This window comes from Haliotis rufescens, unplaced genomic scaffold, assembly GCF_023055435.1.
Source record: "Haliotis rufescens isolate VD_foot unplaced genomic scaffold, xgHalRufe1.0.p SCAF_10, whole genome shotgun sequence".
NCBI classification, from domain to species: Eukaryota; Metazoa; Mollusca; class Gastropoda; order Lepetellida; family Haliotidae; genus Haliotis; species Haliotis rufescens.
This window is the reverse complement of record NW_025963780.1, coordinates 34,916,252-34,941,575: the sequence shown is the minus strand read 5'-3', so window position 1 is coordinate 34,941,575 and position 25,324 is coordinate 34,916,252. Positions and strand designations below refer to the sequence as shown.

The 25,324-nt window shown below is 42.5% G+C and overlaps 1 protein-coding gene across 5 annotated transcripts in view; it reads left to right on the top strand.

The window, feature by feature from the left end:
• LOC124131019 overlaps positions 1–25,324 on the top strand; it is a 48,301-nt gene that overhangs the window by 13,833 nt on the left and 9,144 nt on the right. For all 5 annotated transcript variants that reach the window (XM_048389892.1, XM_048389890.1, XM_048389885.1 and 2 more), the window contains 16 exons: positions 1,494–1,557; positions 3,175–3,280; positions 5,094–5,185; positions 6,177–6,294; positions 7,442–7,573; positions 8,260–8,511; positions 9,219–9,380; positions 11,297–11,437; positions 12,394–12,503; positions 12,705–12,817; positions 15,855–15,976; positions 16,762–16,894; positions 18,021–18,139; positions 19,062–19,202; positions 20,636–20,812; positions 22,602–22,758. In XM_048389892.1, the coding sequence (XP_048245849.1) occupies positions 1,494–1,557; positions 3,175–3,280; positions 5,094–5,185; positions 6,177–6,294; positions 7,442–7,573; positions 8,260–8,511; positions 9,219–9,380; positions 11,297–11,437; positions 12,394–12,503; positions 12,705–12,817; positions 15,855–15,976; positions 16,762–16,894; positions 18,021–18,139; positions 19,062–19,202; positions 20,636–20,812; positions 22,602–22,758 (2,139 nt within the window). The remainder of the gene's footprint in view (positions 1–1,493; positions 1,558–3,174; positions 3,281–5,093; positions 5,186–6,176; positions 6,295–7,441; positions 7,574–8,259; positions 8,512–9,218; positions 9,381–11,296; positions 11,438–12,393; positions 12,504–12,704; positions 12,818–15,854; positions 15,977–16,761; positions 16,895–18,020; positions 18,140–19,061; positions 19,203–20,635; positions 20,813–22,601; positions 22,759–25,324) is intronic.

Genomic DNA, 25,324 nt, shown 5'->3' with positions numbered 1-25,324 from the left:
TACAACATGGGAGGTAGGTACAACATGGAGGTAGGTACAGCATGGAGGTAGGTACAACACGGGGGGTAGGTACAACATGGGAGGTAGGTACAACATGGAGGTAGGTACAACATGGAGGATAGGTACAACATGGAGGATAGGTACAACATGGAGGTAGGTACAACATGGAGGATAGGTACACTATTGGAGGTAGGTACACTATTGGAGGTAGGTACACCATGGGAGGTAGGTACAGCATGGAGGTAGGTACAACATGGGAGGTAGGTACAACATGGAGGTAGGTACAACATGGGAGGTAGGTACAACATGGAGGTAGGTACAACATGGGAGGTAGGTACAACATGGAGGTAGGTACAACATGGGAGGTAGGTACAACATGGGAGGTAGGTACAGCATGGAGGTAGGTACAACATGGGAGGTAGGTACAACATGGAGGTAGGTACAACATGGAGGATAGGTACACTATTGGAGGTAGGTACAACATGGGAGGTAGGTACAACATGGAGGTAGGTACAACATTGGAGGTATGTACAACATGGGAGGTAGGTACAACATGGGAGGTAGGTACAACATGGGAGGTAGGTACAACATGGGAGGTAGGTACAACATGGAGGTAGGTACAACATGGGAGGTAGGTACAACATGGGAGGTAGGTACAGCATGGAGGTAGGTACAGCATGGAGGTAGGTACAACATGGGAGGTAGGTACAACATGGAGGTAGGTACAACATGGAGGTAGGTACAACATGGAGGTAGGTACAACATGGGAGGTAGGTACAGCATGGAGGTAGGTACAGCATGGAGGTAGGTACAACATGGAGGATAGGTACAACATGGACGTAGGTACAACATGGAGGTAGGTACAACATGGACGTAGGTACAACATGGAGGTAGGTACAACATGGAGGTAGGTACAACATGGGAGGTAGGTACAGCATGGGGGTAGGTACAACATGGGAGGTAGGTACAACATGGGAGGTAGGTACAACATGGAGGTAGGTACAACATGGAGGTAGGTACAACATGGGAGGTAGGTACAACATGGAGGTAGGTACAACATGGAGGTAGGTACAACATGGGAGGTAGGTACAACATGGAGGTAGGTACAACATGGAGGTAGGTACAACATGGAGGGAGGTACAACATGGGAGGTAGGTACAACACGAGGTAGGTACAACACGAGGTAGGTACAACATGGGAGGTAGGTACAGCATGGAGGTAGGTACAGCATGGAGGTAGGTACAACATGGAGGTAGGTACAACATGGGAGGTAGGTACAACACGAGGTAGGTACAACATGGAGGTAGGTACAACATGGGAGGTAGGTACAACATGGAGGTAGGTACAGCATGGAGGTAGGTACAACATGGAGGTAGGTACAACATGGAGGTAGGTACAACATGTTGGGGTAGCTGGAGCTTAAGCCATCTAGTCAGTTCCGGACATTTTTGCTGCAGATTTCCCTGCACTGAAATATATGTTGTTGTTTCCAGATGCTGGTCTTATGTCGGACTGATGGACAGGAAGAGGGGCCAGACAGTATCCTGCATGTCCCGAGTATGTATCCACCTTTTCAACTGTATAGGAGGGACACGGATGGCTTAGCCTTTAAAGGCGCATCAATTTACTGTGCACAATTGTGTCCCTTAGGCAGACCACGATCCTTCGACCGTGGGTTAACGTCCTTAATCCAGATTAACCCTGATCCTATTTTTGTCAGTACCGGAGTCGTGTTGTGGGTTACGCCATTGAAGTAAACGTCTACGACTGCCTTCACTGTGCCTTGACTTCCACATAAGTGAGTGAGTTGGCTTTAACGCCGCTTTAAACTGTATTTCAGTTATATCACGGCGTGTCAGCGTGACGTGGGAGGTGAGCCCTAAGTGATGCAGGTCTTAGATGTTTATCTCTTCAGCGAAACACATGAGCACAGGTATGGTGCTGACAAACCTAGAAACATAATCGGATTCTTACCAATTTGCCATGGAGCAATATTGGACGAACGTTACTGTGTCTGTATCAACGTGTTTCACGAACGGGGGGAATACTGGACAAACATTACTGCAAATCAGTGTGAACCGGTATTCGACCCCCATCGAAGCTCTGTTTAGCGAATTGCAGCGTCCTAGATGAGCCATATGTGCCCCTTGTTCTTCATTCAGCTGACACCCAGTCATATAATCATAACAGCATATATAACTAGTGGGGATTCCGGGTAAAATTGGTCCCCAGCAACCTATGTTGGTCGTAAAAGGCGTGATGAGCTGTTCCTGAAGGCTCGATGACGGCGCGGACCGTTTCTGGCAGTATCAATCACTGGATTGTCTGGTCCAGATTGTAATATGTACAGGACGCCGTCATATCGCTGGAATATTGCTGACTATAGGGTTAAACAACAAACAAACAAACTAACAAACAAAATAACTTATGAATAGTGGATGCATGTTATTAGTTGACGACACGAACAGCAACATCCTAGCTATAGAACGTTGGAAGTTAAATATACGATCCTGGACATGTGACTTAAAACATGAACAGTGTATGTCTCGAACAGCTGACTGAAAAATATTCTGTCTATGGCAAATGATGAAGTTACTAACATCTGTACCAAAATGTCGCATTGAAAGAAAATACATGTTGACATCCATTGTACAACTCGTTGATTGACACTACAGTTTCTAAACTGCCACTTAAAGATATTACCAGTTCTCGTGGGATCCTGTTAGGGCTGGGACGAGTCCAAATTTACTATCCGGGTACCCACCCACCTATTACCCGACCCTACCCGGGTACCCACTGTTGGTCTCAAGAGATAGGTACAAAATGTCCGATTGGGAATAGTTTGACTGTAGCCCTGGACACAATGTATTTAGATACACGTATAAATCGATCTGGTCATGCATACACTGACGTTGACTGAAGTTTTATCTTTATTCAAACATATAAAAGTCAGGGTGCATAGTCAGAAAGAAATGCGAACATTAGTGACTTGTAGTGTGACCATATAGTTAAAGATCATTTTTGTCATTGAACATATATCACATGACCAACAACAGGTCCGGGTAGTTCTGTGGGTACCCGGGTCCTTCTCAGTACCCACCTGATCCGAGTACCCGAATTACCCGCCCCAGACCTAGATCCGGTGTAACTGCCACTATGTTTTCCTCTCTGTAGTCGGTGTTTATTCATGAGATCGGCCACTCCGCCTTCTTGGTGCACGAACAGAACGGTGACAACAGGAAGGGACTGATCAGAATCAACTACGACAACATTCAAGACGGTAAGTGAAATATTTCTACCCCTACGATTTGTTCGGTTGCGTTAAGGCTCAAGATATATTTGTCATTAGGTATGCTATACATATGCTGAAGAAACGAGTAAGGGATAAAGAAACACGTGATTCACAATCCACATGAAACTGTGTGCTGGGTCTTCACTACAAAGCAAAATATCCAAAAACATATTCATTATTTTAAACTTTTTTTCAGCATATTCAAGTGTGAGTTACACGTGTGACATTATTGCGTCAGATACATGTGTTTTAAACATTCGTGTGAGATATAAGTGTGGCACATAAGTATGAGATATAAATGTGCCACATAATATGAGACACATATGTGAGACATACGTGTTAGATAAATGTATGATATAATTTTGCTCCATATGTGTGGGATATGTGTTTGGAATATTTCATGTAATATCGCCTATGATACCCATATCAAATATATCACCATCGATATTCATTTATTGTTTCTTTCATTGTTTAGCTACCATAAAAGAACGGAAGTTTATTTTATGAATAATATTACCATTTTATAGGCTAACGTATGACAACATCGGCAATTAATGTGTTTGAAATATTTGTGAGCTATACGTGTGATTAATGTGTACGAGCTGAATATAAGCAACAAAGTGTCCAAGTGTGAGATATGTGTTTGAAATATTAGAGTGAGATATAACTGAGAGATGAATGTGTGAAATATGAGAGTGAGATATAACTGAGAGATGAATGTGTGAAATATGAGAGTGAGATATAACTGAGAGATGAATGTGTGAAATATGAGAGTGAGATATACCTGAGTGAGTGAGTGAGGTTTTACGCCGCTTTTAGCAATATTCCAGCAATATCACGGCGGGGGACACCAGAAATGGGCTTCACACATTGTACCCATGTCGAACCGGGGTCTTTGGTGTGACGTGCGAACCCTTTAACCACTAGGCTACCCGACCGCCCGAAATATATCTGAGCGACCAATGTGTGAACTATGATTGTGAGATATAAGTGTGAAATCAATGTGTGAAATATGAGTCTGAGATATACCTCAGAGATCATAGTGTGAAATATGAGCGTGAAATATACGCGTGAAATCAATGCGTGAAGTATGAGAGTGAGATATACCTGAGCGACCAATGTGTGAACTATGATTGTGAGATATAAGTGTGAAATCAATGTGTGAAATATGAGTCTGAGATATACCTGAGAGATCATAGTGTGAAATATGAGAATGAAATATACGTGTGAGATCACTGTGTGAAGTCTGAGTGTGAGATATACCTGAGTAGAAGTAGAAGTTTATTTCTTTTTTGTAGGCAGAATACCTGAGCGACCAATGTGAGAAGTATGACAGTGAGATATAAGTGTGAAATCAATGTGTGAAATATGAATGTGAGATATACCTGAGAGATCAATGTGTGAAACATGAGAATGAAATATTCGTGTGAGATCAATGTGTGAACTATGAGTGTGAGATATACCTGAGAGATCATTGTGTGAACTATGAATGTGAGATATACCTGAGAGATCAATGTGTGAACTATGAATGTGAGATATACCTGAGAGATCAATGTGTGAAACATGAGAATGAAATATTCGTGTGAGATCAATGTGTGAACTATGAGTGTGAGATATGCCTGAGAGATCATTGTGTGAACTATGAATGTGAGACATAAGTGTGAAATCAATGTGTGAAATATGAGAGTGGGATATACCTGAGAGAGCATAGTGTGAAATATAGGCTTGAGATCAATGTATGAAGTATGAGAATGAGATACACGTGTGAGATGTTAAAGTTCTCACTGTATGTTTATTGCAGCCCTCAAAGACCAGTACATCCAGCTACCCTCCAGTCAGACTCTCAACTACACCGGATATGACGTGTCGTCGCTCATCCACTACCCTATCGGAGTAAGTTAGATGTTACAACGACACGAGCTTCTGGACTGTGTTTGGGGAAAAACAGATAGAACACTTTAATTCGATTTTGTGGAGACCGCCTCCGTGGTCTAGTAGTAGAGCGTCCGCCTGGAGAGCGAAAGATCCGGGGCTCGATCCCCGGCCGCGTCATACCAAAAGACGCTGAAAGATGGTACTTGTGCATGCACGTCGCTATATCAGTGCAATAATCTTGGACGCGACGTTAAACCCCATTTCACCTCACCGATTTTGTGGAAGCGTCTATATTGTAAAATTATAAAATTGTTAATATTCAAGTAAACCATATGTTATCGTGCGCAGGTTTACATCAGTAAAGAATAGACTAGGGCTATCTGCAGGTAATGTTATGTTCTGCACTTTCGAAATGTGTTTTCCAGTGGGGCCAGTTTAAAACCAGAGAAACGTTTCTTCTTCGTACAGGATCCGTTAATCAGCCAGTCTGAATCAGTCTGGGCTCTCCTCTCACGGAGAAATACTTTTTCAAAGCGGTATTAATACAAACTTACTCACGTGCTCACAAGTTAATGTGATTTTGTAAAGTCTTTCAAAATCACACACAACCACATGACGTTATTGTGAGGAAAACTTTAGTTTTTTAACAGCTTTTACAAATCCTCAGATTCCAAAGTCCCCAAATTTATAAAACTCTGGGTCCATTTTGATTTGTATTTTTTTATGTTGGAGATATATATTTCAAAATACGAAAACTTTATTTCTGAGACTAAAAGTAAGTCTAGGGCACAATGGGCAATTCAAATTTGAACAAAGCAAAACCTTTGTGGCCTTCAACATTTTTTCTGGTCCCACTATAGGTGTTTCTTATCGGTATAAAAGGGGAGAGAGCGGAGCCTGGGAATATATTGAAAATACTAATCTACAAATCATCTGAAAATGATGGAAAAAATATTTTGTCCCCAAAATCCCTTTGAGAGGTGTGAGTAGTATATTCGTCCGTTTATAGATGAACAGCAAGAACGGCAAGCAGACCATGTCCATCCTGTACGAGGCACCAGACTTCCATGTCGGGGGACATCTGTATTATGTTGCTGCTGAACTCAACATCGGCTACGACTGTAAAGGTTTGTGTAACTCCTCACTGCCCCCTACCGCCCGGCACCAAACACACGACACTCTGCTCTGGACCATCGACACGCGACACGCGACACACGACACCCGACACGCGACACCCGACATCCGACACGCGACACACGACACCCGACGCCCGACACTCGACACCCGACACTTGACACAGGACACGCGACACTCGACACCCGACACCCGACACGCGACACGCGACACACGACACCAGCAACCCGGTACTCCACACACCACACACCACACACCACACACCACACACCTCACACCACACATCACACACCACACATCACACACCACACATCACATACAACACACCACACACCACAATCCACAAACCACAAACCACACACCACAAACCACAAACCACACACCACACCCAGCACCGTTCCCTTCGACAAATTGTTCCAGAGATCTAGAGGCAGTTGGGTAGCCTAGTGATCAAAGCGTTCGCTCGTCACGCCGAAGGCCTGGGTTTGATTCCCCACATGGGTACAATGTGTGAAGGCAATTACTAGTGTTCCCCGCCGTGATATTGCTGGGATATTGCTAAAAGCGGTGTAAAACCATACTCACTCACTCTACATAGATCTTCAGGTTATTCATACCGCTATTTTGAAGACGTACCCTTTAGCATTAACAACTTCTTTATTGTTTGTTACGACTTTGCAGGACTACTTCATGCACCTTCATTAGGTGAAATGCACTTACATAGTGACTCTGATACATGTATATATGACCGCCTCCGTGGTCTAGTGGTAGAGCGTCCGCCCGGAGAGCGGAAGGTCCGAGGTTCGATCCCCAGCCGCGTCATACCAAAAGACGTTAAAAGATGGTACTTGTTGTTACCCTGTCTGGCGCTCGGCATTAAGGGGCTAAAACAAGGACTGGTCGGCTCGGAGTCAGTATACTGTGTCTGAGTGGGGTATTCATGTTAAACTGCGGCATGGTATCTCAGTGAGCTAGCACTATAACTCGGTATCAGTCCGGACTAGTACAAGCAGCCACACAAACACACACACGTACATGCACGTCGCAATAATCTTGGACGCGACGTTAAACCCAATTTCACCTCACCTCACCTCACCTCACATGTATATATATATACTAGTGGTCTGCTCTATTTCACAGAAAAGAGTTGCCCAGACTTTGCCACTAAATGTGTGAAGGACAGCTACGTGGTGAAAAGGGACGGCAAATGCAGGTGTGAGTGTACACGAGGTGTAGACTCAGAATCCGGCTGTGCCGAGCCAAAGAAAGCACGTAAGTGTTCACAGTGTTCGCTTAGCGATTGCCAAGTCTCTTAGTAAATCTAATCAAGCATGTGACGAGGACAGTTTCGAAGTATTAACAATCGTTCCAACATGAAATTATATCGGGACTTGAAGACAAATACTTCAGTTCCTGTTGTTAACAAGATCAGTTTTGACACATACGTTAATCAGCAGTGGTCAAGGGACACACTCAACCATGACTTTGGAACATACTAGATTCTTCTTGGACCATATAATTTAATGATAATAAATATCATCATCATCTCAATCATCGTAATGACTTTCGAACATACTCGATACTGATGGGACAATTCAATTCAAAAATATTAAAAATCATCATCATCGTCGTCATCGTAATGACTTTCGAACATACTCGCTCTGATTGGACAATTCAATTCAAAAATAATAAAAATCATCATCGTCGTCGTCATCGTAATGACCTTCGAACATACTCGATACTGATTGGACATTTCAATTCAAAAATAATAAAAATCATCATCATCGTCGTCATCGTAGTAGTAGTAGTAGTAGTAGCAACAGTAGTAGTAGTTGTAGTAGTAGTAGTAGTAGTAGTAGTAGTAGTAGTAGCAGTACTGTTGTTATTGTTATTATGATTTTATCATCATCATCATCATCATCATGAAAACGATGGCTACATGTATTTATTCCTCATAGCCTCCAAGGTCGCCGGCTGGGGTCCCGGCAAGCTGTCGATGCTGAAACCCAAGGATGGCTGCCCCGAGGGGATGAAGGAGCGGGTGATAGAGCACGAAGGGGATGCCGCCGGGTCAGCGTCCTCAGTGTTCCACATGGCGGCTGAGATGGGAGCCAAGAGTACCCTCCCTCTTTGCGTCAGTGAAGGAGGGGAGGGCAAGTGGCCTATGGGAAGATATTGCCTGATCAATGAAAAAGATAGCTGTCCGAAAGGTACATCCAGAACTCATGATTATAGTGCCTTTTTGGTTTAGTTGCTTTGTTCACGTTCTTTTAAGTTTTATGTTTAAGGGTATGGTGTAAAACATGTAACATATATAAAGTATGTTTGAAAGTGATTTTTAAAAAAAAACATATTTCTATACGTTCTGAATATCGAACCTTAATTGGGGCTACCTCTTGTGTAAACTAACCAATACAAGTGTGTTTTGTAAAGATGTTACGCATGCAATACTCTCAATAACTGTTCTGTCTTATTATATGACTTGTCTTACCGATGTTTATCTCACTGAAATACGCTGGTTAGTGACGTAATTTCCTAGAGTCCCTGTGATATAGCGCGAGGGCGCGAATGGCTCAGTCGCCAGTAGCCGCAATTCGCTGTGCAGAGTTGTGTCCCTTGGGCACGCCAGAAACTCATGATCGTGGATTCGAATCCAGGTTCGCACCGATTATGTTTCTAGGTTTGTCCGCACCATACCTGTGCTCGTGGGTTTCACCGAAGTGGTAAACGTCTGAAACATGCACCACTTCAGGCTTTCCTCCCACATTAAGCTAACACGCCGTGATATAACTGGAATATTGTTCAAAGCGGCGTTAAACCAAACACACTCACTATAATATAACATGTCCTTTCAAGAGTCTCTCGTCTAGCCTGAGAGTTAAAGTCCAGACCTTAACGTGTTATTTCACTGTCACAGGCTTTGAGAGCGGGAGCTTCACACTTGGACAGAAGAGCGGCGACAACACGGTTCTCAACTTTTGCTGCAAAGACGATGGATTTAACTTCGAGGAGATTCCGATCAAGAATGAGAAACCCTTCACTCTCTTCCGTCTGCACAAGTCTTGCCAAAATGTTGAAGGTGCGTTGCTTGTACACTATAAATGACAGTTTCAATATTAAGATCATTTCAAGCTCGTAACAATGTAAAACTACAATATCTGTACTTGCCCTCCGCATAGATATTGCTGGAATATTGCTAATTGCGGCGTACATCCATACACTCTCGCTTATTCTTTATTATTACTTGCCGTGTTATATACACAATTCTAACCATTACCAGTATAATGCATAGTATCGATAAAAGGATGTCACAGTAGGTTTCCCAATAAAGGGATGCCACAGTAGGTCTCCCAATAAAGGGTTTCCTTAGTGGGCTTCCCGGTAAAGAGATGTTAAGTAAGTTTCCCAATAAAGGGATGTCACAGTAGGTATCCTAATAAAGGATGCCGCAGTAGGTTTCTCGGTAAAAGGTTTCCTCGGTAGGTTTCCTAATAAAGGGATGCCGCTCTATGTTTCCTAATCAAGGGATGCCATAGTTGGTTTCCCAATAAAGGGATGCCACAGTAGGTTTGCCAATAAGGGGATGCTGCAGTAGGTTTCCCAATCAAGGGATGACACAGTAGGTTTCCCAACAAAGGGATGCCACAATAGGTTTCCCAAATCAAGGGATGCCATAGTTGGTTTCCCAATCAAGGGATGACACAGTAGGTTTTCCAACAAAGGGATGCCACAATAGGTTTCCCAATAAAGGGATGTCACAGTAGGTTTCCCAATAAAGGGATGCCACAGTAGGTTTCCCAATAAAGGGATGCTATAGTTGGTTTCCAAAAAAAGGGATGCCACAGTAGGTTTCCCAATAAAGGGATGCCACAGTAGGTTTCCCAATAAAGGGATGTCACAGTATGTTTCCCAATAAAGGGATGCCACAGTAGGTTTCCCAATAAAGAGATGCCACAATAGGTTTCCCAATAAAGGGATGCTATAGTTGGTTTCCCAATAAAGGGATGCCACAGTAGGTTTCCCAATAAAGAGATGCCATAGTAGGTTTCGGATATCAGGTTCAACAGAAGGTTTCCTCGGTAGGTTACCAGATATGAGTTCCCAATAAACTGTCCATGTCAGTATTCGACCCTGACCACGTCCCTGAAGAAACATGTCAACGTAATGTTACCCACCCCCCATTATTCACTGTGTTATATCCCCTTCATATACTATGATGTATACCATGGAACATTACGCCACCGACGTTTCGTTTCGGAAATGACGTCACCATCTCTAACTTGGCACAGAATTTCTCTCGCTCATGATTGTATTTTTGGCTTCATGTTCTCCCAAGCTGCATGTAATTGAATCGGGTTCACAACGAATGTACTGGGGCGAAAAGGGCCATGGTGTGAAATATTTATAGAACTGAGACAGTGAAATGGATAATCGAAGATGATTGCACCCTTAGTGGGTAAGGGTTCTAGAGGGTGAAATGGGGTTTAATCCTGCGTCCAAGATTATTGCACTTATGTAGCGATTTGCATGCATTTGTGTGTGTGGCTGTGTGTACTAATCTGGATTAATGCCGGTTTCACAGTGCTAGCCCACTGAGATACCATGCTGCAGTTTATAATGAATACCCCACTCAGACACAGTATACTGACTCCGAACACCCCACTTCCTGTTTTATCTCCTACCCTTTTGGTAATAATCTTCTATTCTGCTGGGATCGAACCCTCGACCTCCCGCTATCCACCATGGCTAGGAGTGAGCCAGTGACTATGGTTTTACGCCGCCTTTAGCAATATTCCAGCAATAATACGACGGGGGACTCCAGAAATTGGTTTCACAATTTGTTACCATGTGGGGAATCGAACCCGAGCCTTCGGCGTGATGAGCGAACGCTTGACCGCTAGGCTACCACACCGACCCTCAATGGCTAGGAACGCTATATGTATTGTGTCCAACCATATATTTTGGACAATGAACAACATTCCCTTCTTGTTTCAGACATGTACACTTATGAGGAGAGGATAACTTTAGACAGCAACACAAAGATAGTTGCCGAAGGCAAAACCCCGGTCAGCCAAATCCGAGGAACAGATCACGCCCTGTCACTGTTCGTCTGTTACTACGTGCCTTTGAAATATGGTAAGTGGTGAAATACAGGACACGAAACTATTGGCATCTGGTGAATTGGAAACTTCCACATCAGAGAATTATCTCTAATATCTACCGAAACAGATTCCATTGGGCGTAAAAGGTAAATCGGGTGGAATTATTCTATTATGTGAATAGAGGAACAGTGATAAAGAGACCCCGAAACGCCGTTACATTCAATAACAAAGCTGCTTTCCGTGAAAGGTTTGTCTCCATGTTGTCCCAACGTCTGAATGCCAAACAAGGACTTAAGTTGAAACATTACCGCGTCATATTCGGTTAAATTGAACTTCGCCCGCCAATGTTCATGTGCGTGAATGTATGGTAATGTTTGAATCTTGTGAGGGAAATATGCAGTAAAAAAGACTTCCTGAATCTACATGTCCTATTTGCCCAAATATAGATAATTATTAATTAATTAGACTTGTATACCTGCAAGGTCAATGTCACAAAGTTGTAAAAGCGAGTTCATTACCCCTGATAATGGCATTGAATTCTTTTGGTTACATTCCTAAAGAAAGCATTGCTAAAGCACTAACTATTCATCAGACTGTATGTAAGGCTCACTTGAAACCAGTAAATAACGAACACTTAATGATACCACGGAAATTAATAATATATCACACACATATTATATATCACCATACAAAGTGTCAGATTTCCGCTGACCAAAAACCTACTAAAACATTCAGGGAACATGCATACGTTCCGGATACCTGTCCATAGATTCGTCGATGCGGGATCATTACCTTTTATTAAAGGGATAAACCTATATAATGTATGGTGTTCAATCAAGTTGTTAATTAATCTCAAAAGTAGGTGTTAATACCCTGTAGGTGTGCTGTATGTCGGATTGTATGGTCATGGGGTGGTGACTTTCAATGTCAGTACGTGAGGCTAAGGGATCGAGCATGCATTTAATTTATGTTTACTTGATGTTTGTTCAGGATGCGGAAAGGCGATTGACCTGACCCCCGAAAACCCGACAGGAAGTTTAAGCACCCCCAACTACCCACAGAATTACCCGAAGAGCACAGAGTGCACGTGGCTCGTGACGGTAAGGCAACATTAAAACGAAAACAGAATTTGTCTTTATTTGTACATCTGTGGAAGGAAATTAAATAGATTGAGTGAGTTGGGTTTAACACATCTCTGCACAGTTGTTGGGCTTCTTGTAACCTAGTTTTAGAGTGAATTCAGTTTACACGCAGAACAAATTTTATTGTATATTGTTATAGCAACACAATCAAATTTTCAGGGATCTGAGAAAGACTCTGTGATCGTGATTGACTTTGACGACAAAACATTTTGTCTGGCATCTGGAGACCACGTGGACGTGCACTACAACAAGATCGGGCAGCCAAGTCTCAGGTAGTCTTTTACAGGTCCTCGGGTAGTCTCACGTAGTCTCAAATAGGGCCAACCAAGCCTCGTGAAAAATTGTGCACTTTGTGATAAAAGCTTGAAACTTGGCACAGTTGTAGGTATTGACATTCCAATTTTTTCAGATATGTGGTCACCCTAAAAAATCCAATATGGCCGCTACAGAGGAATGAAATTCTCGTATATCTCATGTCAGCATGACCCACAACCTAAATAAATTGTAAAAAATGAACATTTTGGAATGCATTTACTCAACACGACATCTTTAAATTAAATAATTATATATTATAGTAGACTATATGTTTTGATTTAGGTAATCGAATGTGTCAAAAACTTAAAAGAATGTGCATTTCTTTACTTTTTGGCGTATCTTTAAGCCACTCATTAAAGCCAGTTAAAAATACCAATATTGTACTCATGGTATATAACAAAAATATATAAAGAACAAACTTTGTATATATTGAAATATGCTTGTACATGGCTCATGTATTGGTTGGCTATTGGCAATTAAATGTGATCACATTTCCAAAATGGTGTACCAATCTAATGTGGCACAACACAGTCACACCTTGCTCTGCACCCTCTCCAATGCTTACAACTACATCTCAGTAGCTCTTGGCATGACTCAGAAGCTAGTGGCAGTGGAGGCCACAAAGGCCGATAGCGATTTCTGCTGATGTTGCCCATCCTCCTTCAGTTGGTGTGGAAAGGTCTGTTTCGGCCTCCAGACTTCGTCGCCATGAGTGGCCAGCTTGACATGCAGCGCTTTTGCCATGTAGGAGGAATGGAATCTGTTGATCTACCTGTCTTAGTGAATAAGTCTTTGCATGCCTCATCAACTCTTGTACAGATACTGTGAGGATAAAAAATTATATGCACTTCCGGCAAACAGGTTCCATGTAACAAAGGGTCGGATGTTGTCAATAATCTGCATCCATGTTCAGATGAAGAAACACAAGACACAAGACTCATTTTGCACAAGTCTGATACTGCCATACAGGGTCATGATAGGAACAGTTGATACTGATGCCATTGTCCTGGCTATTGCATTGTTTGACAAAATAGATGTCGTTCACATCTGGATAGGACCCATGAAAATCCCGGTGTAGAATAGGTCTTCAGCAACGCAACCCATACTTGCCGTAAAAGGCGACTATGCTTGTCGTAAAAGGCGACTAACGGGATCGGGTGGTCAGTCTCGCTGACTTGGTTGATACATGTCATCGATCCCAATTGCGTTGATCGATGCTCATGATATTAATCACTGGATTGTCTGGTCCAGACTCGATATTTTTACAGACCGCCGTCATATAGCTGGAATATTGCTGTGTGCGGCGTTAAATAACAAACAAACAAACAAACCCATCTGGATAGCTTTTGGAACTGGCAAACAATTAAGATCAGTGTCTGTTCATGTCCGTGCCGGATTCCATTGACCAGAGGAAGACTGTTCACTTCGAACTTTCATGGCTGTGACCAGACATCTTTCTTTGTGGAAAAGGAATAAAAACAGCGTTGGAAACATCTTAGGTGTATGATGAGTGAGTGAGTGAGTGAGTTGGGTTTAACGCCGCTTTTAACAATATTCCAATTATATCGCGGCGTGTCAGCTTAATGTGGGAGGAAAGCCCGAAGTGATGCAGGTCTCAGACGTTTACCACTTCGGTGAAACCCACGAGCACGGGTATAGTGCTGACAAACCTAGAAACATAATCGGGATGAACCGGGATTCGAACCCACAATCATAGGTTTCTGGTGTGCCCAAGGGACGCAACTCTGCATAGCGAATTGCGGTGGTGTATGATGAAGCAACAGAGGCTTTCAATCTCATTGATGATGGACCAACCAAACAGGATATGATGATCATGATGTCAGTCACTCAGCATTTTGTGGTCTTAATGTATGATCGGGCTGGTATCTGCACAAGAGTTTATGAGGCATTGTACCAACATGTCAAAAGAGTTCATCTCTAGCTGGCCTGTGTTGCTGACGGAGCCTGGAGACCGAAACAGACCTTTCCACATCAACTGAGAGAGGATGGATAAATTCAGTAGAACATGGCATCAGTCTTTGTGGACGACACTGCCACAAGCTTCTGAGTCATGCCAAGAGCTTCAGAGATGTAGTTGTAAGTCTGAGAGAGGGTGTTGTGACACATTTAATTGGTACACCACTTTGCAAATGCAGTTGGAACTGTGATCACATTTAAATTTGACCAACCCAAACCATGAGCCATTTACTGCATATTTCAACAGACACAAATTTGGTTCTTTAAATATTCTGTTGTCATTGTATTCAACATATGAGTATACACTATTGGTATAGTAAATTGGCCTTCATGGAGTATGTCTTAAAGATATGCCAAAAGTAAGAAATGCATATTTGTATATTTTTAAAATAAGTTACTTTATAGATGTAGTGTTGGGTACATATGTTCCAAAATGTTCATTTTTCTTTATATATTTAGGTTGTAGGTCATGTTCACATGAGAGATAGGAGAATTTCATTCCTCCAAGGCGGCCCTATTGGATGTTTTGGGTTGGCCCCATGTCTAAAAATATTTGGAATGCCAATACCTACAACTGTGCCAAGTTTCATGTTTTTATCAATAACTGCGCAATTGACTCTATATCTGTCACGAAAAGGCTCCACTAATAGGGCCATCCAAGCCTCGGTAAGTGTCATCTAGGGCCATCTAAGCCTCGGGTAGTGTCATCTAGGGCCAGCCAACTCTCAGGTAGTGCCATCTAGGACCACCCAAGCCTCAAGTAGTGTCATCTAGGGCCATCTAAGGCCCTAAGGCCAGGTGGTGTCATATAGGCCAGCCAACTCTCAGGTAGTGTCACTTTAGCAGGTAGTCACTGCATTGTCACGAATAATTGACCATGACGTCATCGTTGTTTATGACGTAACGCTTTACAAGTGACGTCTTCAGAGTGAGACTATTTTTAAGTTCTACATATCTCAAACACTATATTTAAAGAAATTGTCGTTAGCATAACCTCTGGATTTAAATCCGTTGCAGAAACACCGGGAAGGGGTACAAGCCAAGTGTGGTGACTTTGTACAACAATGTGAAGATCCAGTTCAGGTCAGATCTCGAAACGGAGTGTTCCGGATTTACGGCCAAAGTCAGGATGGTCACAAGTAGGTAGTTCACCGTTGTAAATAGTTTAAGAATAACCTTCGGGGGATGAGGTATTACGGATTATTATATACTTAAGTGTGACAGACTGAGTTTTCCGAAGTTGAGAAAAATCATATTTTCATTGCAGTGAACATAACAATTGATATTTCACTGCTGTGAACATAACTCTTTGACGGAAATGTTGTCCTACAAGGGTGGCCTCCCCTCAAATTGTCTCCCTTTATCATAAGTTTCTGGCCCGTACACAAACTGTTGACTTCACTTTTACGTTAGTTCCACATTGGCAAGGCAAAAAAATGACAGATGGTCATTTGTGAAGTTAATATCGCTTCATGCCTTTTGATAGTCTCTTGAAATTTTTTTGTTACAAAGCATGAATTTCTCCTTTAACTCGTCAATTGCGAGTGCCTTTTTTGTATCTTGACAAGCGTGTATTCTTTCGCTTCCAACTGCGGTTTCGTAGTTTTTAGGTATATTTTTTGTTAAAGTCGATTTTGTATATAATCATATCTGTATGTATCTTTCAGAATTTTTGTGATCCTAAATATTTTTGTTACTTTGGTTTATGTTTATTTAAGATTTTGCAAACACGAAACTACTTTTTTAGTCGCAAATACAAGGGGTGGTGAACCGTCCCTCTGTGTCAGGTAGGGAGAATTTACGTTTCAAGGTTTCACAGTTGTTATGAAATAATTTAATTTTCCGGTAGACAACTACGTCATATTCTATGTGTCGAGTGAAATATCATGTTTCTCTCATCACGCGGTTCGTTTACATATTCCAGAGGAAGAACAAGCCTTCAATGTCAACGATGAAGGCAAGAGTTACCGCGGCACCATCGACTTCACCCACAACACCATACCCTGCTTGCCATGGAGAGAGATGTCAGAATGTCCACATCACCCGTTTGCTCCCGGGTAGATACTTTTCTCACGATATATCCAATGTAACAAGTAATGTAAGTAAGGTTTAACGCCGTTTTCAGCACGTCAGTATATTATTTATTTTATTGCATGTCAACTGAATATGACGCAGGTCGAAGAAATTTTCACTTTGGTAAACCACATGAGCACTGGTGCGTACGTTGACAATAAAACAAGGATTATCACCGATGCAGTCAGTTGACACAGACACAGAAAAGGGGCAAAATCAGACTGCAAACCACATGTGTCCCTCATAGCTTAATAAAAAAAATCATAATCATAATCATAATAATGGGAGGACGTGGTTTGATTAACGTTGGGGCTCTTCATGATAGAATTTTTTTGTGCACTTTTGCACACGTTTATTTGTCTGTTGATCCTCTTGTGAAGCATGTCAAGAGACATGATGGTGTAGCTCGATCATTTTATTACCGTCTTCGCCATGCTTGTGGTTTTGACACAGAGGTCCACCCATGGTACGACCCGGAATATGTAGAGGGCGTCATGGAAAATGATAAAGACAAAATTCTTTGTAATAGGCCCATTTACAGCCTCAGACGTATCCAGGCCAACAAACATGATCTTGTCCTTTATGATAAATCCAATGAAATCATTTATATCATTGCATTTTCTGTCCTCTTTGACACCAATGCGATTGACAAGATTGAGGAAAACATGGCAAATATGCTATCGAAATGTCACGCTTGCATCCCAAGTACCAAGTTGTCCGACTCCCCATTGTTCTCGGTGCCTTAGGTTTGGTACCTCCCAATCTGTTGACTGACATTGGGAGAGTACCCGGTTTGCTACCAGGAATACAGCCCTTTTGACAATCTGGGTAATGCAGAAGGCTGCAGTGTTGGGGAGTCTTCACATTCTCCGAAAAGTTCTGGGTGGGTTTGACTAGGCAGCGCTTCCTGGGAGAAGTCCCATTCGCTGTCTGGGCCGCGTGTAGAGGGGACAAGGGCCCTGAGCTGATGATGAGCCGAACCAGCCTGACTGTGCCAGGGTCACCCAAATCCTCTTTGCTGCATTTTTTTAATTTTAATCTGTAAATAATAATAACAAGATTTCCATATATAACTCAATGCTTCGTCTACGAGTGTATCTCTGTTTGCAGTGACTATGGTGATGGCCTGGAGTCCAACTACTGCCGTAACCCTGGTGACGGCATCGCGCCCTGGTGCTATGTGTCGCACGACAACTGCGAGAGAAACTACTGTGACGTCAGTCTCATTGGTAAGAGCTGTCAACCCACACATTAACGAATACATATCACCATCCAACACTCCATTGGGGATTCCGAGTTTGGATAAAGGTAATCAGCAACGTGTGCTGGTCGTAAGAGGCAACTTAATCGACCATGTGCTCAAGCGATTTTAACTTGAAAGATCATGTGTCGCCATACCCCGACGGCGTTGAACATTGCTCATAATAACAACCGCTGGTTTGGGTGATCCAAACTCAATTATTTACAGGCGGCCATCAAATACGATGCGAACATTACTGACAGTTCATGAAATTGAAAAAGCCCTGACAATACCCCGATTATTAATAATACCAAGACGACTGATTACGGTATTTAAAAGGACATTCCTACCATACAAAAGAACACCTTGTCATGTAAATCACTGGACTTCGCGGTTGTTTTCGTAAATACATGATTGCATCGAATAGAATATATGAAAACATTTAATATCAATGAGTGTTTCCTTAATGCGTGATTGCATCATTCAGAACAAATTACTGACGTATTTTTGTTTTCCAAAATTCGTGATTGAATCATATTGAACAATATAGATGCGTCATATTCAATGAATATTTTCCTTAATGCATGATTGCTTCATATTGAACAAATTATAGGCGTAATTGTCAATGAGTGTTTTCCCTAATGCGTGATTTAATCATATTGAAGAAATTATAGGCATTATTGTCAATGAGTGTTTTCCTTAATGCGTGATTTAATCATATTGAAGAAATTATAGGCGTAATTGTTAATGAGTGTTTTCCTTAATGCGTTATTTAATCATATCGAAGAAATTATAGGTGTAATTGTCAATGAGTGTTTTCCTTAATGCGTGATTTAATCATATTGAATAAATTATTGGCATAAGTGTCAATTATTGTGTTTTTCCTTCACTAATGTATCTTTCTCCGCCAGGTCGCCCTGCTGACAACTTCCCGGACTGCGCCGAGCTCATTGCGGCGAACAGCGACTTCTGCAAGGATCAGACGCAGGCAGTTAGAGGGTGTTTCAAGTCCTGTCTCAGTGACATCAAATATGATAACAAACCCAAAAAAGGTGACAAAACGGAAGCATGTCCACATGTGATGTTACCTTTGTACATGTTCATATATAATTGGCGCGGTTGGGTAACATGGTGGTTAAAGCATTCGCGCGTCTCACCGACGGCCCGGGTTAGATTCGCAGCATGTGTGAAGACAATTATGGTGTCCCCCCGACGGGATATTGGTAAAAGCGATGCAAATCCGACTCAATTACGCACACATCTCTAACTCTTTACACAACACGTCCAGTCTATGCTCTGTCATTAATACAGTGTTCCGAAGTGTTGATTACCACAAGGGGGCACGGGTGGCACAGTCGTATAAGGCGCCGCAATTCGCTGTGCAGAGTTGCTTCCTTTGGCACGCCAGAAAGCTGTGCTTCTTGGTTCGAATCCCGGTTCACCCCGACTATGTTTCTAGGTTTGTCAGCACCATATCCGTGCTGATGGGTTTCCCCGAAGTGGTAACGTCTGACACCTGCATCACTTCGGGCTTTCCTCCCACATTAAGCTGACACGCCGTGATATAACTGGAATACTGTTAAAGCGGCGTTAAACCCAACTCACTCACACTGATTACTACAATAAGATGGAGAATGTTTGTTCCTTCTGTATAAGAATATCAACATATAATAGTGTGTACACGTTCTCTGTAAGAATATCAACGTATAATAGTGCGTGCGCGTTCCCTGTAAGAATATCAACATATAATAGTGCGTGCGCGTTCTCTGTAAGAATAGCAATATATAATAGTGCGTGCGCGTTCTCTGTTAGAATAGCAACATATATTAGTGCGTACACAGTCTCTGTAAGAATATCAACATATAGTAGTGCGTACACAGTCTCTGTAAGAATATCAACATATAATAGTGCGTAAACAGTCTCTGTAAGAATATCAACATATAATAGTGCGGACGCATTCTCTATGAGAATATCAACATATGATATTGCGTAATAGTGCGTACACAGTCTCTGTAAGAATATCAATATATAATAGTGCGTACGCGTTCTCTATGAGAATATCAACATATGATATTGCGTAATAGTGCGTACACAGTCTCTGTAAGAATATCAACATATAGTAGTGCGTACACAGTCTCTGTAAGAATATCAACATATAATAGTGCGTAAACAGTCTCTGTAAGAATATCAACATATAATAGTGCGTACGCATTCTCTATGAGAATATCAACATATGATATTGCGTAATAGTGCGTACACAGTCTCTGTAAGAATATCAACATATAATAGTGCGTGCACGTTCTCTGTGAGAATATCAACATGTAATAGTGCGTACACGTTCTCTATGAGAATATCAACATATGATATTGCGTAATGAATGAAGCAATGAAAGCAGTAATGTTTCTTTCATGCTGCTATAGGGTGTAGGAATATGTTCTGGTGTGAGATAACAATTTAATTTTCAAGGCAACTGTCTCCCTTTCAGTGACGGAGGTTACATGTCCAAAGCCTGATGCTATAGACGGTGCCGAGATAGTTGATGCCAAGGACTCCTACAAGATGGGCGAGAAAGCTGTATATGAGTGCACCTCCGGCGAGGGAGATTTGACCAGGACATGCACCTCTAATGGCGATTGGACACCTGGTGGCTATGTGTGTGGTGGTAAGTGACCTATAGGACAGGTAACTTTAATGGCAACAGGTATTTGTATTAATGGCCATTGTGTCCTACAGGTGACACCCCTGTCCTAAGGTTGATCTGCCTGTCATATAAATGTACATGTACATATGTAGTTGACCAACCTGTCCTGTAGTTGATGTCCCCGTCATATAGCGGACCTACCTGTCCTAAAGGTGACCCACTTGTTCTACAGTTGATCCACCCGTCCTACAGTTTATCCACCTGTCTTACAGTTTATCCACCTGTCTTACAGTTGATCCACCTGTCCCACAGTTGACCCACGTGTATATAATTGTTCCAGTTGTCCCACTTGTTCTACAGTTGATCCACCTGTCCTACAGTTGATCCACCTGTCCTACAGTTAATCCAGTTGTTCTACGGTTGATCCACCTATCCTACAGTTGATACACGTGTCCCACAGTTGATCCACCTGTCCTACGATGACCCACGTGTATACAGTTGATCCACATGTCCTACAGTTGATCCTCCTGTCCTACAGTTGATCCACATGTCCTACAGTTGATCCACCTGTCCTACGATGACCCACGTGTATACAGTTGATCCACATGTCCTACAGTTGATCCTCCTGTCCCACAGTTGATCCACCTGTCCTACGATGACCCACGTGTATACAGTTGATCCACATGTCCTACAGTTGATCCTCCCGTCCTACAGTTGATCCACCTGTCCTACAGGTGATCCACCTGTCCCACAGTTGACCCTCGTATTTACAGTTGAGCCCCCTGTACTACAGTAGACCCATCTGTCCTGTAGTTGATGTCCCCGTCATAGAGCGGACCTACCTGTCCTACAGTTGATCCTCCTGTTCTACAGTTGATCCTCCTGTTCTACAGTTGATCCACCTGTCCTACAGTTGACCCACGTGTCTACAGTTGATACAGTTGTCCTACAGTTGAGCCCCCGTCCTACAGTTATCCACATGTCTTACAGTTGATCCACCTGTCCCACATAATACATTCTATTGGACATCCGACAAGAAAACCGCAAGAATAACATCGTCATCTTTCTCCCAACTAAGATATACACTTACATATTTAATAGATTTCCTTTGTGGAACATTCATATCGCCAATTGATACATTAGTGGTTTGAACCTTATTGTTTGGGCATCCAAAGTATAGAACTGCACTCTCACTTACATTATATTTTAGCTGCCACATATGAGCATAGTTATGTAGCGACATCAAGATGATTTTGCAGGCCTTTAGTGTCGTCAGCAAGAATTCCAGGGCATCTACCCCTACTACCAGAATCTGAGTTTCCAAGTTCATATAGGAGGTCATTAATAATTAGCGTCAAAGGCCAGGCGGACATTACTCGCACCTTGACCTACGCCTTGATTCACGGGGAATGCAACCGACTTAAATCCTTCAAAGCATACAAATGATTCCATAGAGCTGTAGGAGAGCCTTAATATTCTCCATAGTTTACCCGTTATTCCAATACCACACAGTTTAATAAATAATCCATCAAGCCATACCTGATCAAATGCTTTTTCGTTATCTAAGAATGCACAGTACACAGGCGACATCCTTTCATTGTAATGCGCAATATTTTCTGCAGATTCAGCACCATAGAGACGTCTAAATCCCAATTGCAAAGGATGGGGAAATTCTATGTTGTTATCTGTCCACGACTTTTCGAGCCTATTGTTGGTATATCCGTCCTACTAGGACTACCCCTTTGCCATATTTGTTAATTCTTCTAAGTGTTTGGGGGTATTACATGAAGCTATATGTTGACAATTTCAGATTGCCCCACCGACTGGATCCCCCATCAAGGCTATTGCTATCATTTCTTCGACATCCCTTCGTCCTATGCCGAGGCCGAGGACACATGCCATTCGTACGACGCATTCGTCGTTGCCATCAAGAGCAAGGAGGAATCTGACTTCCTTGAAAAAATTTCGTAAGTTAAAAGTGTTTTGACTTCAACTTTTCCATTGTCAACTTTTCCTTTAAATACATGACACTTTTTATGGATAGCAACTTCTTTTATTCTTTGTTACGACGTTTCAGAGCTGTTTCTTGCTCGTTCATCAGGTGAATGCTGAGTAAGTGCATGGAGTTAAACTTCTAAATGCCGAACAAAGAGGTAACTTTCCCTTTATGTCGAGCAATATTCCAGCAGCTCAAGCCTTTGGTGTCTGCATTACACAACTTTTCAACCTAGCATACTCTTTTTACGAAGACTTCAAAGAATGTCTGATCGAGGTTACCACATTCAAGGCCTCGGTAAAGCTTTCAAAACGTGTTTTATGGTAGACATGTGGATGACATTTTCACTTGTACTCCATGGTAGCGTGTTTTTGTCAGGTGAACAATTTACTTGCCGTTGCATGTGTTTATGAGTGCCACCGGTAGGGAAATATAAGCTCGCCTGTTCGCCAGCACCTGGTATCAGCACAATTTGATATTAATGATTCATAGCCACATGCGCATGATAGTCAGACTCGATAATAAACTCTGCTTTTAGTATAGATTTCTTGTGGCTATGGAAGGTTTTTTTTGATAATCCCGATAATACAAGTTTCACTCAAAACGTAAACAGATAATTGTCATATTCCAAATTATTGCATGACGTCACGATACTTTTGACAGAGAGGCTGTTCCTCAGGTACATAATATACACTCAAAATTGAAATGCGATCTGCTTTCTGCATAACACGCACATACTTTGAATGAAGGAACCGAATTCCGTTTGAACGAATTCCGTGTGGTTTCCGATTCAGAACTACACGCCTAGTATAGTACTCAGCAAAGCAATCTATGCGTGTTCACGCATGTCGTACAAGGCGACTAAACAGATCGGGTGGTCGGATTTGCTGACACCTTCAGTGTAAATCTGTAAACTTAAAACGCACCTGGCTGCAGCTGTGCGGTGTGTAAAGCGGAGAGATCAGGAAATTGACCAGACTGTTTCCCTAGAATTCCTTTTACAACCGCTTCGTTTACTTTCGGGCTAACACATCCGAGTGATTCATGTTGTCAATAGGAGTAAATGTCGTCTAACGCCGCATGAGGAATATGCACATTGTAATGGTGTTTTGCAAAACATACTGAGATGCAAATTTAAATAATATTTTGATTCTAAAATATAGATATATTTTCGGCAAGTCATGGCTTTCTGGTGACTTTGATGAGCTGAAGGTATGACCCATTGACATGGCGGAGTGCACAGTGTCTCAAAGCTTGTTGGTATGACACACAGACATGGCGGAGTGAACAGTGTCCCAGTGCCTATTGTTATGACCAATAGACATGGCGGAGTGGATAGTGTCTCAATGTCTGTTGTTATGACCGATAGTCATGGCGGAGTGGACAGTGTTTCCCCATTACTGTTGTTATGACCAAAAGATAAGGCGGAGTGGACAATGTCCCAATGCCTGTTGTTATGACCAATAGACAGGGCGGAGTGGACAGTGTCCCAATAACTGTTGTTATGACCGATAGACATGGCGGAGTGGACAGTGTCCCAATAACTGTTGTTATGACCAAAAGATATGGCGGAGTGGACAGTGTCCCAGTAACTGTTGTTATGACCAATAGACATGGCGGAGTGGACAGTGTCTCAATGTCTGTTGTTATGACCAATAGTCATGGCGGAGTAGACAGTGTCCCAATAACTGTTGTTATGACCAAAAGATATGGCGGAGTGGACAGTGTCCCAATAACTGTTGTTATGACCAATAGACATGGCGGAGTGGACAGTGTCTCAATGTCTGTTGTTATGACCAATAGTCATGGCGGAGTAGACAGTGTCTCAATGCCTGTTGTTATGACCAATAGACAAGGCGGAGTAGGCAGTGTCTCAATGCCTGTTGTTATGACCAATAGACATGGCCGAGTGGACAGTATCTCAACGCATGTTGTTATGACCAATAGACATGGCGGAGTAGACAGTGTCCCAATGTCTGTTGTTATCACCAATAAGCATGGCGGAGTGGACAGTGCCCCAGTGCCTGTTGTTATGACCAATAGTCATGGCGGAGTGGACAATGTCCCAATGCCTGTTGTTATGACCAATAGACATGGCGGAGTGGACAGTGTCCCAATGTCTGTTGTTATGACCAATAGACATGGCGGAGTGGACAGTGTCCCAATGTCTGTTGTTATCACCAATGGACATTGCGGAGTAGACAGTGCCCCAATGCCTGTTGTTATGACCAATATACATGGCGGAGTGGACTGTGTCCCAATGTCTGTTGTTATGACCAATAGACATGGCGGAGTGGACAGTGTCCCAATGTCTGTTGTTATCACCAATAGACATGGCGGAGTAGACAGTGCCCCAATGCCTGTTGTTATGACCAATAGTCATGGCGGAGTAGACAGTGTCTCAATGCCTGTTGTTATGACCAATAGTCATGGCGGAGTGGACAGTGTCCCAATGTATGTTGTTATCACCCATAGACATGGCGGAGTGGACAGTGTCCCAATGCCTGTTGTTATGACCAATAGACATTGCGGAGTGG